At 36.7% G+C, this 14,712-nt stretch overlaps 1 protein-coding gene across 1 annotated transcript in view; it reads left to right on the top strand.

The window, feature by feature from the left end:
- Positions 1–200: 200 nt before the first annotated feature.
- Positions 201–14,712, top strand: part of LOC126380651 (tRNA (adenine(58)-N(1))-methyltransferase catalytic subunit TRMT61A) — a 50,056-nt gene continuing 35,544 nt past the window's right edge. Inside the window, exons 1-4 of the mRNA XM_050030213.1 lie at positions 201–591; positions 910–1,066; positions 1,702–1,844; positions 2,054–2,183. Of these exons, the coding sequence (XP_049886170.1) occupies positions 397–591; positions 910–1,066; positions 1,702–1,844; positions 2,054–2,183 (625 nt within the window). The 5' untranslated portion in view covers positions 201–396. The remainder of the gene's footprint in view (positions 592–909; positions 1,067–1,701; positions 1,845–2,053; positions 2,184–14,712) is intronic.

A 14,712-nucleotide genomic window follows, 5' to 3' on the forward strand; every position in this document is an offset into this window, starting at 1 on the left:
TTTCGATACGACTTCAAACCATATTTTTATGCATTACGTAAGCGTTTCGTTATTACAACTTTAGAAGAAACATTTTGTGAATTTGTAAGAAATATTCAAGTATCATCTTAACGTTCAGTTTTTCAATAATAAATTCAGGTTGTTTTAAAATGTGTTTACTACTTAAATCTATGAGTTTTTGCAAATTTTTCACAAAATCATTTTTAATTTAGCAAACCATATAATGTGGAAAAATAAAACGTTTATCTTTACCAAAACTTCTACCAAGCTAAAATAGCTTTTATCACTTTGTTATAGATCATAAAACGGTAACAAAATATATTGTAAATACGTCTTAACCAATAACTTTAGTTAGCGGTAGCGGCTCCTATAAATGAACTTTTATACAAATTAAAAATGAGTTTTTTAAATTATAAAGAAAGAATTGCGGAAGGTGATACCGTAATATTATATTTAAGCAATAGTTTGTACGCTTTGGATGTCCAACGGCAAATTAAGAATAAAAAGGGCGAATTAATCGAAAATGTGTTCCAAACACCCTTTGGTGCTTTGAAGGTTAGAAGTTTAATTGGTGTGGAGTTTGGTAGCCGGGTAAGTTCGTGTTTATATTCGTCTCTTCATAACACATTGGTTAGAAAGCGCTTCATAGTATCTTGTTTCTAAGGCACCCTTCTTCCTGTTCTGTGTTTTGTTTGAATATTTTAAAACTCATACATTTTGTTTTGATTGTGGTGCCTGTCTGTTTACACAGGCACAACTCACGCTTATAATCCATTAACCTTTGTCACACTTTGTATTGCAGTCTTATGGTAGATATAATTAAATGAGATGCCTATAAATATAGTCATAATGGAGCAGCAAACATATTGTTTGTGCTGTTAATTTTTATAACACATAGTTTGTAAACAGGTGGAACTTTCCAAAGGATGGGGCCACATACTACAGCCTACACCGGAGCTCTGGTCATTGACCTTGCCTCACCGGACACAAATTATATACACTCCGGACATCAGTATGATTATGCTGCAACTTGATTTAGTTCCAGGCAGTGTTGTTGTAGAAGCAGGTCAGATATTTGATTATATTTTTATCTATTACTTATAGATGTTACTTACAAAAAGCTGCTTTTTTTTTTTGACGTGACTTATTGTAGGTTTGCCGCAGATGGCATTAACTACTTGGCCGGACAAATGGGGAGCGCTGAAGGCTCTCACCTGGTAACAAAAAGCTGCAAGTCTGAAGAAAATATATGAACTCTCAGTAAAAATATCCTATAAAATAAATAGACTGCAATTTGCTAAGGAGTTTTTTTAAAAAGGGTCTGACCCATGTTGTAAATTAAGTAGAATAAGTTCATTCCCTCAAATTAAGATGTTCTGACTTCGTTCCAATAAAGTACTATATCGTTTGTACAGTGTCATTAGATGCCGTGGCTTGTGACAAGATGTGCACCAGACCATGTACAGAGATTGGTTGTCTATTTATTATATGAGGTCTATTAGAGTGATAAGCACCATGGGTATCGAAGTAGGTATTTTTATACTTTTTTCTTTGTAACTTGTAGTTTTGAAATATGGGCCTGGCTCAAAATTAAGTTCATATATTATTATATATGTATACTCTTGACAAGCACTGGAGCCATGAAACTGATAAAATTCAGTGAACATGAACTACGATAGATAATGGGTTTTAACATTTCAGGTACAGGCAGTGGTTCTCTAAGCCATGCTCTTATAAGAAGAGTGCGACCTCGTGGGCATGTGTACACGTTTGACTTCCACAAACACAGAGCAGACATTGCCCAGGAGGAGTTCAAAGACCATGGTCTTTCTGAGTTTGTTACTGTAAGTACACCATCATCATGTCTGCATGTACTGTTCAATTTGGTGAACTTGGTTGTAGAAATTTCTTTTCGACTTTCACAATTATAATTTTAAACTAGACCAATTTCAAAATATTGATAATGTGATAGTAAAATTCTACGTAGTGTATTTCTTTTCCTGTTGGAGACTTGTTGATATCTTCTAATCAGTTTAAAATATTTATCACACAGGCTCAACACAGAGATGTGTTACAAGATGGCTTCGGGGAGGATTTAAATGGCAAAGCTGATGCAGTATTCCTGGATTTACCTAGTCCCTGGGTTGGAGTGCCTCATGCCGTTGCTGCCATTAAACCACAAGGTAGAATATAAGCAATGCGAATTCTTAAACTTCCTTCCTGGATTTTGCTTAATGTCCTAAAAAATAAGTGATCAAGTGGTAATCAGAGAATGTCATGGAAGGTCAAGATGGTCAGGGAAAGTCAATGAAACTCGAGGGAGACCTGGAAAGTAAGAAGAAAATACTATTTTGTCCTTACACTTTAGGTATATTTTGTGTTCTAGCATTCATATTATGATGCATCAACAGCAGTACATACATACAAGTAAAAATATAAGAATATAAGACTGATATCCTTGATTTTAATGCAGTAAGAACGCCCGGTATTATGTGTTTTAATTGTTAATACCCGCATACACCTCAAACAAAGTAAAATATAGTTTATAGGTAACTTACCCATACTGGTAGGTCATTCGGAAGTAGTAGTACTAGTCAAAAAAAAAAAAAAAAAGTAATCAATGGTAGCATTATCTATGACATAGTATATTTGGTCAAAATTAGTTTACGTTTTCTACACACTACACTAATGTATATTTCCTTCAGATAAGCTTCCTACATAATAGATATGGCCGTATGATTGTATGTTTGTCACCCGTATCATACGCACCACATATAGTAGGTACTTGAAGGACATATTCCCTATCTACTATCGCGTTTTGTAGTCTACATTCTCATCCAATTCTAGACTACTTCGCTAGCTCGTGATTTAAACTCTGCACTCACACACAAAACATTACTTTTCTCTCTTGTTGAACAAATGAATATTATATACCAATTGAACTCGTACCGATTCACTACGCTTAGTAGTACATTCTTATCCAATTCTAGACTACTACACACACAAAACATAACTTTCCTCTCTTGTTGAACATTGGTCGTTGGCCGATAAGTTTCTTGTACGACTTAATTTCAAAAAACGAGAGATATAACGAAGGTGTGTTTTCAAATGAAATACATAGAATCTTTAACTTTTCTACATACTTATCCAATGTATAAAATAAATTATAGATACTAAACTGGCGCACAAATTTTTCATCACAATGGAACACCATCGAGTACCAGCTGGAGTCACTGTCTTCGACATTAGTGCGCAACACAGCGGACTAATAGCATTTATAATGGTCCCTGGTGTATCTAGATAAGCTATCGTTGAGTTAGCAGGAAACGCGGGAGATCCTTATAAATCCACTGAACAGATAGCGATCTGATTACTCGGTGTCGATTATTCAGATCCCACTGTAAGTTATTCGATTCTATTCATTTAACAAGCGGTGCCGAACTAGATAACGCATTCAGAAACGATTCATCGATTTCTGTCGATTCGAAAGTGGTTAAGTCCTGGCATTGTGTAGGGCTGTCGATCTTATGGTCTTATCAAAGACAAACATTTGAGTTTTACAAAATATTAGATCGACGAGTTTTTGCCTTAGCTAATTTCTCTTTAAGTTTTACATCTCTGCATATTTGCAGTATAATCTGCGAGAATAATTGGAAGTATAATATAAAAAAGCAAGTGAATATTTATGATTGATTATCTTGTTATTTTTTATTGATTGATATGAATTGGTAGGATCTGAGCCGACCACTATATATTTATTTACCCCTCTGAAACGTCGATCATCAAAGAGACTGCGAGACTAACTCAGTGTGCCATCCCTATATTCATTTGCCTAATTGGTAGGTACTATAAATGTTAGATACGCATCGCTAAGTGATCGTGGCTGGTCACAGCGACAAACGACACAATAACAGCTGTTAGTTATCCTTGAAAGCTCTTAGTTCCATTGTTAGGTTTTAGGCGGCATTCGAATCAAAAACTTCAAGCAGGTACGTACACTTTCTTGCCATAGAATTTAAAATGTTTGCCTTAGGGTTTTACTACACCCACACAAGCGTTGTCGAATCTATGTCATCGATCAACATGTATTATGCAGCTTTGTTGAACACTGATAAGTTCCAAATCCTCCTACTTCGCTACGCTGACGAAGTCAGCTTCGTCAATAATGGAGGATTTCGATCAATTTTCATGTTATAATTATTTACTCTTTTAACTTGTTACATTTTCTTACTAACTCTCCTCATGAGTAATGGTATTGAATAGTAAGTAAAGTAACACACTAAATTATAGTATAGGCAGATTAAAACTCAAAATCTCTTTATCCTAAAATGAAACAAATCTACTGAAACATTTTTATTATGTCCCTTCAAGTCTGCAAAGTATACGTTCATAATCCGTATAAGAAATATGAGTTTCAATAGCCTATCAAAGGTACTTATGTAGTAATTTATATAACTCGGTTTTACGATCATGATTACCCTTGTTCCATTAGGGGATCTGCAAGGAAAGGATTACGACTGGTCACAATATTTATGTACAGGTACAATGGGCCAGTGTAATAATACTCTCGATTAAAATAACATTACTTATCGATTTTTATGTCTTGTTAAATATATCAATGATGTACGAATGCGCTTCACAAACCATTATTTTTTAGCTCACTGTTTATTGAATCCTTTATTACGTAATGAATTAAATTGTCATTCTTTACAGATCGTACGATTTGGAGGTCCGGGTTCGATTCCCGACGGGTACACTGTCGAAATTACTTTGTGAAATTGTCTTTTGTTTGGTAAGGACTTTGCAGGCTTGAATCACCTGATAGTCTGAAAAGTGAGATGATTTCGTGCTTCGGAGGGCACGTTAAACTGTTGGTCCCCGCTATTAGCCGTAAAAACACGTACACCAACCCGCAGTGTAGCAGCGTTGTGGACTATGCTCCAATTGATTGACTGTGCCCAGCAATGGGATGTATATAGGCTTTTTTATGTTATGTTAGAGATCGTATGTTTTATATTATTTTTAGGGCTGCTGTTGGCTTCTTCATTTCCACTGACAGTGGATATTAGTAATACATGTACTAAATTGCACCTATTGTACCTTCAATAAACTAAAAGTGTACCTGTAAAGACTTTACATAGAATATTATGTTTCAAACGATCCAGTTTTATTACTCATTGTCTAGTAACCAAAATTGACAATCATTTTCATAAGTTAGATACAATCAACAATAAAATATTATTGTTCATTTCCTAGTATGAAATATCTACAAAATCGTGTGGTATGATCGTGTAAACGGCACAGGGAGAAGTGGCCATAACGTATTCATATTACGAGTGCCTTCATCATCATCATCTCTCTAGAATTATCCCGTTTTTCACAGGGTCCACTTACCTAACCTGAAGATTTGACAGGTCCGGTTTTTTTACAGAAGCGACTGCCTGTCTGACCTTCCAACCTGCGAAGGGAAAACCAGCCCAATACAGGTTAGGTCACATACCTCCGAAAATGCATTTCTCGGGAATGTGGGTCTCCTCACGATGTTTTCCTTCACCGCTGAGCACGTGATAATAATATATGATCCAAACATGGATTCGAAAACACATTCGTTAATCATTAGATTCGAACCTGCGACCTCAAAGTGAGAGGCAAGCGTTCTACCAACTGGGCTCTGGGTTAACACGGCTCCTCCTTACTAGTGCCTCCCTATACATTAAACGTCCGTACCAGAGGAGAGCCCTTTATTTTGCCAGATTAGTCTCATGACCAGACATAATGACTTTCCTACAACATTACGTGGTCAATAGCGGATAATATTTTTAAACATTTATAACATGTACGTACAATATCCGTGTATGATAGCTACAATTATACGTTGCGTATTCAAATATATGCAGGCAAATAAGCGTAATGTGCGGTTGACGTAAGTTTGTTGTGCAACAGATTATATATTATTGAAGATGTGGCAAATATATGCTGTATTGTGAAGCGTAGCGATGCTGTAGGCACTATATATTTATCAGTTGTCCTTGATAGGCACATTAGCTATGCAACAATAATTTGTATGTATATTCTTAAAAAATACTCCTTTGTGTTTTAAATACATGCAATCAGTAGGTAACAGTTCGTTAAACCCTTACAAATATCCAAATATCCTTTAACCCATAAGAGCGTAGCTAACAACCGCTTTCGGTTTATATTCAAAATTCTATAGCCTTATTTATCACACGTCTGGTGATGTCCAAATACGGCCTATTAATAAATGGTCAGCTATGCTCGTATGATGCCCGTGGAGGCAACAATGGATATAACAAATGCATGAGAAATGCGTGAACTATTCTCTTTGTATACCCTCTCCTATTGTATGAACTTCTAATGCTGTTAAGAACCTGGTTAGAGGACAGCATGTTTTAGTTGCGTGTTTAGGATCATATTTGAAGTATACTTATTGACCGTATTCGAAGTTTTATGTACGTACCTCAAATACTAAAGATGGCTGTTCTATAATGTAGTAAACTTATAATGGTTTACCGAACAATGCAACTCTAATTTCTTACTTTATCTTCATGTTTAGAGCACTAACAAATGTCCAACCGCAAAACATGACATATCAGAGTAACAAAACCCTCTCCCATGGTGGTCTATCTGGAGAGCGAACGAAAGTCTAATAAGACAGCCACTTAGCTCAACTGTCTAGGTTAGGACGTTATCTTTGGGTGAAAAATGTTGCCCTTTGTGCCTCGTAGAGCCCTTGCCATGCACGACTGCGAACTTAGAAAGTCCTGATGTAACTCAAAAATTGTTGAGCTAATAATAGCGCCCTATGCTCATAGTTTGTAATAGATCACTTCTTCGTATTAGACTGTATGTGTGGTTGAGGTGGCTTCTCGATTCCTTGCTCAATGTGAGAGCATAATAATCTTCATAAGACATCGCGGTGCACACGAGCGAGCTAATCATGCTGCAGCATTCTTTCGACAGCTGACAATATTATCGGCGCGCGCGGCTCTCGCGTGTCATTCTACTCAAAACAGCGTCGCCGCCGGCGCACGCGCGCCACAAAACACTCGATTAGTCTCTATCTCGCATCTTAACGAAGCATTTAATTTGATTAGCGTTAACGCTGCCCACTTGATTAATGGTACTTAGAAGTGAACGTGTATATTTACTAATAGGTTATAAAGGTTTAGGTTAGACCATGACCTTATTGGTGAGATGTTGAGTTATTGATTGTCATTAACAAGGAACAGTTGACGCCATCGACGTTTCCAGAAGTCCATGCAACTGCCGTCGTTGGTTATGTAGTTCATTACTACGTACGTTCACTACTGCCAACGTATATCATAATACCATAGCATTGAGCATGTGTCTCTTATAATAATAAAAATGGTCTATTTGGGTCAGCATAACATCACCTTCCATATCAATCAAACTGCCAGACTTAAAACTAAGCTACACAGTACATAGTTAATGGATCTAGATCTACTGGCGATAAAGCACTAATACTGACAAGTTTTAATTTACGAAATCTATTGGAGATAAAATCAAGGAACGAATCAGCGGTGACTAAGTCTTGACGTATAACACTCCTGAACTTCAAATTCCATATGGATTGATAACAATCTGATATCCTTGTTACTTTCCTACCAGAACATGTCATACAAGAAATTGCTATGTGACATAACACGTCGCCTCGGGCGTTACTAGCACAATACTCTCTTACAATTTAATTTTTTCTTCATCCACAAAAAGATTTATCTTTTATTTCAGTTGCGATAGAGACTAAAATTACACTAATGGTTCAGTTGTACCCGAAGTAATGGTTTGGCAAGAGATTTAAAAAACAAAATAGTAAATGCGGTTGATGAAATGTGCTTTCAATTAGATCGGAGCAGTTGTTGGTACGATCGTAAAGTTGGTAAGTTTTATGAGGTTGTAAATATAAGTTTGCAAATCGTTGCGCCACTAAATCATATCGCAGTCAATTAAGATAAAGCGTAGAGAACGACAGCTCTGGACAATAGCCCATGTGACTAATCCAGCGTTTTGTTTAGTTAACTGAATTACAACTAGGCCGGGCGGTGAATAGAATTCCTATCAATATTAAACCCATTGAAAACAGGCCTGCTGGCAATGTCAACGACGCCGCTTACATACATTTACACACTAACACTATTTATTTAGGCACTCATCATGTCCCTAGCAATATCCCTTTTATCACAGGGTCCGCTTACCTGACCTGAAGATTTCACAGTCCGGTTTTTTACCAAAGCGACTGCCTGTCTGACCTTCTCACCCGCGAAGGGAAAACCAGCCCAATAAAGGTTAGGTCACATGCCTCCAAAATGCATTTCTCGGGAATGTAGATGTCCTCACGATATTTTCCTTTACCGCACCGCGTTATTTAGGTAGTAAGATGCAAAAAAAAAATAGTCTTAGTAGATATATTTCTCAAAAGATTGTATAAATAAAATACACATCAATTTTCTTACCAATTGCTGATTATAATCTAATTTGAATTAGTCGGCAATACTCAAGATTAATGTGAAATCTTGGCGCAATCGTTTAAGGTTAGCTGATAAAACGAACCGAGAAATCGATCTCATTAATTTGTTCGTTAAGTAGACAGCTGTTTGATATCAACTACAACTACGAGTATGACAGCTTGATAATATATCCTGGGTTTATATTTGTCCTGATCTTCAAACTTACCAAAAGTGCCTTGAAAAGAATGCCTTGGTGACGTTAGTTCATTAGGAAGTAATGTTTTAGGTTGTACACCTATTCCTTCTACTTTACATGGAACATTTAATAATCTCCTTCGCCGTAATGTTGAGATAAGATAGATTTTTCAACAAGTGGGTGCTAAAACAAATCAAATCAAATATACTTTACTTTAAAACACTGTTCTAGCTCTCCAAAAAGGAGACATTGAATCGATTTTGTCAAAAATATTTTATAGTACGTGACCTGTGCTCTGTTTATCAAAACTTACAAGCCCTTTCTCTCTCTCTCTCTCTCTCTCTCTCTCTCTATTTAAGAGCTGCGCTCTTGTCGGTGGAGTAATCGCCATTCCTCTCTTCTTCCCGCCAAAACCTTCACCTCCCGATACGACACGACCTGCACCTTCTCTTTTATTTGTTTCATAAATGTTATCCTAGGTCTACCCCTTCCTCTCTTCCCTTCAATTTTTCCTTCTATAATGTTTGTTATAAATGAATCGTGTCGTATCAGGTGGCCAATCATATTTCCTCTCCGGTTCTCCATAGTCTTCAATATGGTTCTCTTTTCTTCAACTCTTTATTACAAGAAAGCCCTTTATTACAAGAAATTTTGTTGTAAAATTTGTCGTTATTACAAGAATATGTTTATCAAAACTACACATGTAAATTACATGTTACAAGTGTCAATATTTATTCCATAAGTATATTTTACAAGCCTTCTACTTTTTTGATAAACGTAATTTACACGTACTTGTGAGTAACTTGTAGCTTGTGAACGTGTAGACTTGTAAGTTTTGATAAACACGGCACTGGTAAAGAGTTCCTTTTTTACACCTCAAATTAATAAAATAGTCCAACATTATGTAAAGCAAACTATTTAAAGCTCACCATAAGTCATAATGTTTAACAAATAGATTTTCACTATATACATTTACGTTACGAGATTCAATATCAGTCAATCAGTATTCAAGCTCAGTATTTTGAATTCCTGTGTTCTATCAGTATTAGTAATTCACTTGAGTTTCTAAAGCAACGGTTTACCCAAGACAAGCAGACTTACACCATCTATTGTCGTACGTACACACAAATTTCGTGTAATTGAACCAGATTCCAATGTTATGATTTATATAACTTTACTACCGTTGTCTGTGGTTTTTTTTATTGATAATATGTTCCTACTAGAGCGCCATTTTAAATATTTTAGTAGACATTAGTAAGTAGGTAACGATACGAGATAATATTCTTATTAAAATAACATTATAATTATTTACAAATAGGTATTTAAGTATATAATATTGTAACCGTAAGTATGCGAGCACAGCGACCCCTGAAACTGGTCGCGAATGTAGATCAAAGCACAATGTCAATAGCTGGGCGTGCGTACTGGCGGCGCAGGCGCGACCCGCGTAAACTTACATGCGTACCGACCGGCGCAGGAGGTATGCGTGAACCGAGGACTCATTAGACGCTATGTCGTGCGTGGTGCCTATTTTACACAACGATTTTCATGTGTAGATTATACGGTTCTGCGTTAACAAAAACCGAAAAACGCTTCTTTTAAGGTTGTCGTTAAACTTTTCGAGCTTCGAACTTCTTTCCAACTTCATTACTGTCTTGTGTAGCCAATTTTCAAAAGTAGCGCTTTTGAACAATAATATTTATAGGTATAGCAACCATAAAATATATATCTCAGCTGTCCAATAAATACCCAAATTTATTTTCAGTGGCGGTTGAGTTTGCTCAATACATTTATAATCAAGTTCAATGAGTCAACTTCGTATGGCTAAGGCATGTTTAACTAAGGTATAAAATTAATACAGACATTAGGCCTGCTGCCTTTCTCTCTGTGACCTCTTACCTTGACTGGCCGCGCCCTAAGGCTTGCATACCGTAGCACACGTCACTGCGAGGCAAAAGTTATTTTGTATATTTATTTTGTAATATTAGAAGTCTGTCATACATGAGTCATGCCGATGAAGATTGAATAGACTGCATTGTTGGCTTTCATTGCGTTATTGTAGCGCGTATAATGTATGTAGACAGTCGTCCGTGCACTTTGCTTTGATAAGAATAATCTTTGTCATTATCGGATGACATATTGCGAGAACATCGAGTTCAAAAATAAATCTAGATTATTTAAGTGAGTTCTTTATAACCGCTTAAGTTTTCGACCGCGCTAAGATCAATTCAATATCCAAGCACAATAAAATTACGCTGACATACAACCCGTTACCTAACAAACAGTTCAAATAAAATTATAATTTACTCGCGGGCCCGCAGCCGGATATCTTAGGTAAAAATAATAAATCAGTTTTTAATCAAACTTCATTAGTGTAGTTATTTGTATTTTGTGATCTAACTCGGGTCACGTTGAAATGATTTAGTTTCAATATGCGCGGACGTCGCAGTAAATGCGCCTGTCGACCACTAGTAATTTATACCTATTGCCGCTTGTTTATTATTGTGCTGCTTGTGTTATAAACTTCGCTTTTGCATGAGAATTTATTTTACTGCTAAACACCACGTGAAATATAGGTTTTTTATTGCTGAAATATTGCCAACAAACCTATATTGACCCTTTTAATTAATTACGTAACATATTTTGTACCTAAGTAAATATTCACATTAAAATGCATTAATAGAAAAAAATATTACAATTTATAAAAGGTTCCTTTTTCATTAATGTTCTAATAAAATAATTATGAATCCCGATGTCATTATATTTCTCATACCCGACAACTATTTTGTATTATACAGGGTGTTAGTGACATTGTAATGAATACCGAGGGGATGATTCAGACCATAGTTCTGAGTTAATATTGTGTGGAATTTATCATCGCGAAATTCATTACTATTTTTGTGTTTTATTTAATTAATTTAAATTCTATACTTTTGCGATGGAAAATTCCACTTGATATGAACTGAAAATAATAAGCTGAATCATCCCCGTCAGTATTCGTTACGATGTCACTCGCACCCCGTACTAGTACGTACAGGTTGTCATACAAGTATGTATGAGTGTCAGGCCATGAATCTTAGTTGATATAAAGTAAAAAATTCCACTTGGTATCAACTCAGGATCATGGTCTGAATCATTCCTCAAAGTTTTCGTTACGATGTCAATAACATCTTGTATGTGCTTTTTGCAGTAATTATGTTAAAGTTTATTATTATTACATGTTTGATTAATTCTGGTTACCTAAAATATTGGTTACTTGTACCATAAAAGTAATCCTGTAATGAAGAAATGATAACTCCAAAAAATCTTAATCGGTATAACTATAAAAGTGGATATAAAAAGTAGCGTATTAACTAAATTGAATTACATAGAGCACCATCCAAAAACTTTCATAAAGTGTCAAAACTAATGTTCTCCATTAAAAACATTTATGTTAGCAATTAATACGCGTTATAAATGTTTTAAAACAATTCAGAGTTGGTCCTCAGGCGATCGGCGCACCGCGGAGCCCATACTCGGCATGGCAAATGGACTCCGGCACGCTAAGTCCGTACTCAGGACAAATTATTACGGATTTGTATGGGAACATAGACCTAGAACATCAGCTATTCTGCTTTTACAGTTATTGCTATTGGTGTGTGAAACACTGTAGGCTGCGGTTTGTTTACTTCAAGCCTGATAATTTCACCACATAGTAACAGACAATGTTTTCAATAAAGCAATCCTTAAAATTACCCCATGCATACGGTTCGGGAGGTCAACATATAACAAAACCGGTAGCTAAAGGAGGGCTTAAACGCACTCCTGGACATTAGTTACCATTTAGGTACATCGAGCCTCCGTGGTCTAGTGCTTAGAGTGTTAGGCTCACGATCTGGAGGTCCGGGTTCGATTCCCGATGGGGACATTGTCAAAATCACTTTGTGAGACTGTCCTTTGTTTGGTAAGGACTTTTCAGGCTTGAATCACCTGATTGTCCGAAAAAGTAAGATGATTCCGTGCTTCGGAGGGCACGTTAAGCCGTTGGTCCCGGCTATTAGCCGTAAAAACACCTCCACCAACCCGCATTGGAGCAGCGTGGTGGAGTATACTCCATACCCCCTCCGGTTGATTGAGGGGAGGCCTGTGCCCAGCAGTGGGACGTATATAGGCAGTTTATGTTAGGTACATCGAAACCAACAAGAGGCCTTGACTGGCTATTTGTGACGATCAAACGAGCACTTGTAATGTTTGTTCGACAAGCCATATGTCGATGTACCCTTCCTCGCATTTAGCAATCTAATCAGCAACTTAATTACGAGAAGCTCTCTATGGGATGGATTGTATCCTTAAAGCGTTAATTGTATGCGTGCACAACTCAAGAATCCCGCTAACCACGATTGACGCAATTCCTATATTGCTATCGCGTGAATGCGTGCGACCATCGATTAGAGTAAGTAATTCGTGCAATAATTCCCTATTGAACTGTTACTACGGCAGAGTTAAATGAGTTTATATCCGCTCTTAGTTAGCTCAGTTGTTAGCATTAGATTTCGATATCTTGTACCTAATTAATTGTTTAGTCAATATAAACATAAAACGAAATGGAAACCTACACCGCCGGCTCTGGCACGTACTGGATGAGTCATATTGACCATATCTGTTGTGCTCGAGTATTGGTCGTTAAAGGAAATGAGATATAGTAGGAGATGAGGCAGCCGAAACAAGCTAATAAACGATTATCGCCTAATTAGTGAGTTTATTGTGAGAAAAAGTTAGTTTTATGAAAAACTGTTACAGGTTTGGAGATAGAGTTATTGGAAAGATCGAAATTAGAAAGTGCTAATGTTTGTATCTGACCGGATTATCATGTATGTAGTACGTGTTTCCTCATGTTCGTATAACCGGGACGCGTGTCTAACATCGCATAATAACACGTCCGCGCTTCTCGCCGACCGTCGCGCGACTAATCAATTGGCGCGACGCGTGATGTCTTCATCAGCCGCCCGGAGGCGTAACGCCCTGCGCTTGCGCACCTATCCTCGTGAGCTTTTGTGCTTTCCGCACAAATATGGATAGTCTATTGTAATTTCCTTGGAACAAGCATTCTGCACTTCATATATTTACAATTATTATTGATACCAAAAAAAAAATCGACGAATGAAATATATATAGATAAAATACATATTAGTTAACCGATGTAATCCGCACACCTTGTCCCACAACATCTTTCACCCTTACAATGTTTGTTCAGCGCTGGCCGAGAACACTAAACCTAAGCACGCATGCGATTTATTTAGCAATTGAAAGTGGCCACTTAAAGGAATCAGTGTGCGGAGAGGCAACAAATCCAACAAATTGAACAGGATCGGCAATTACCGAAGACAATGCGTGCGTGAGAGCGGGCGGCGCGCACGCAGCCCGCGAATTAGACTCGTTATCTGGACCGGGTAATTAGGGAACCGTTCCCACGCGCCCGCCTCCGACAGGTGGACCCCGCTATTTTTTGTCTTACTCTCTAGGATAATAGGCAAAGAGCGAATACTGACCCCTCATTTTACTTTTCTCTTAAATTCCGATATTATTGTATGCAAAAAGTGTTTTATAACTGTTTTGCAATTATTATCAGTTTATTTAAGTAGCTACGTGTTAAAATATCCATAAATTGACCAGCGATATTTTAGCGATTGTAGATCACTAATGAAAAGTTCGTATTTATTACCTCCAGTATGCATTTTCTTAACTAGTCAACAGTAGGTTATAAATATAAATTATTTATGTATAACTTACATCGATTAACTTCTATCAATAATCAATTATGTGCGCACTGGCTCAAAATAAATCATACGCTGCTGAAGTCTTACATTAGAAATATAGTCACAAAATGGAACACGAATAAATTTAAATATCGAACGTAGAAACTAAATCACTTGTTGCGCGTTAACGCAACTGCCAATATTAATTTAAATTTAGAACATCTATACTATTTACTCATAATAGTGATATTGTGTATGTCTGTCCTCAATCCAGTGTCATAGAATAAGGAATAAA

This window comes from Pectinophora gossypiella, chromosome Z, assembly GCF_024362695.1.
Source record: "Pectinophora gossypiella chromosome Z, ilPecGoss1.1, whole genome shotgun sequence".
Lineage (NCBI taxonomy): Eukaryota > Metazoa > Arthropoda > Insecta > Lepidoptera > Gelechiidae > Pectinophora > Pectinophora gossypiella.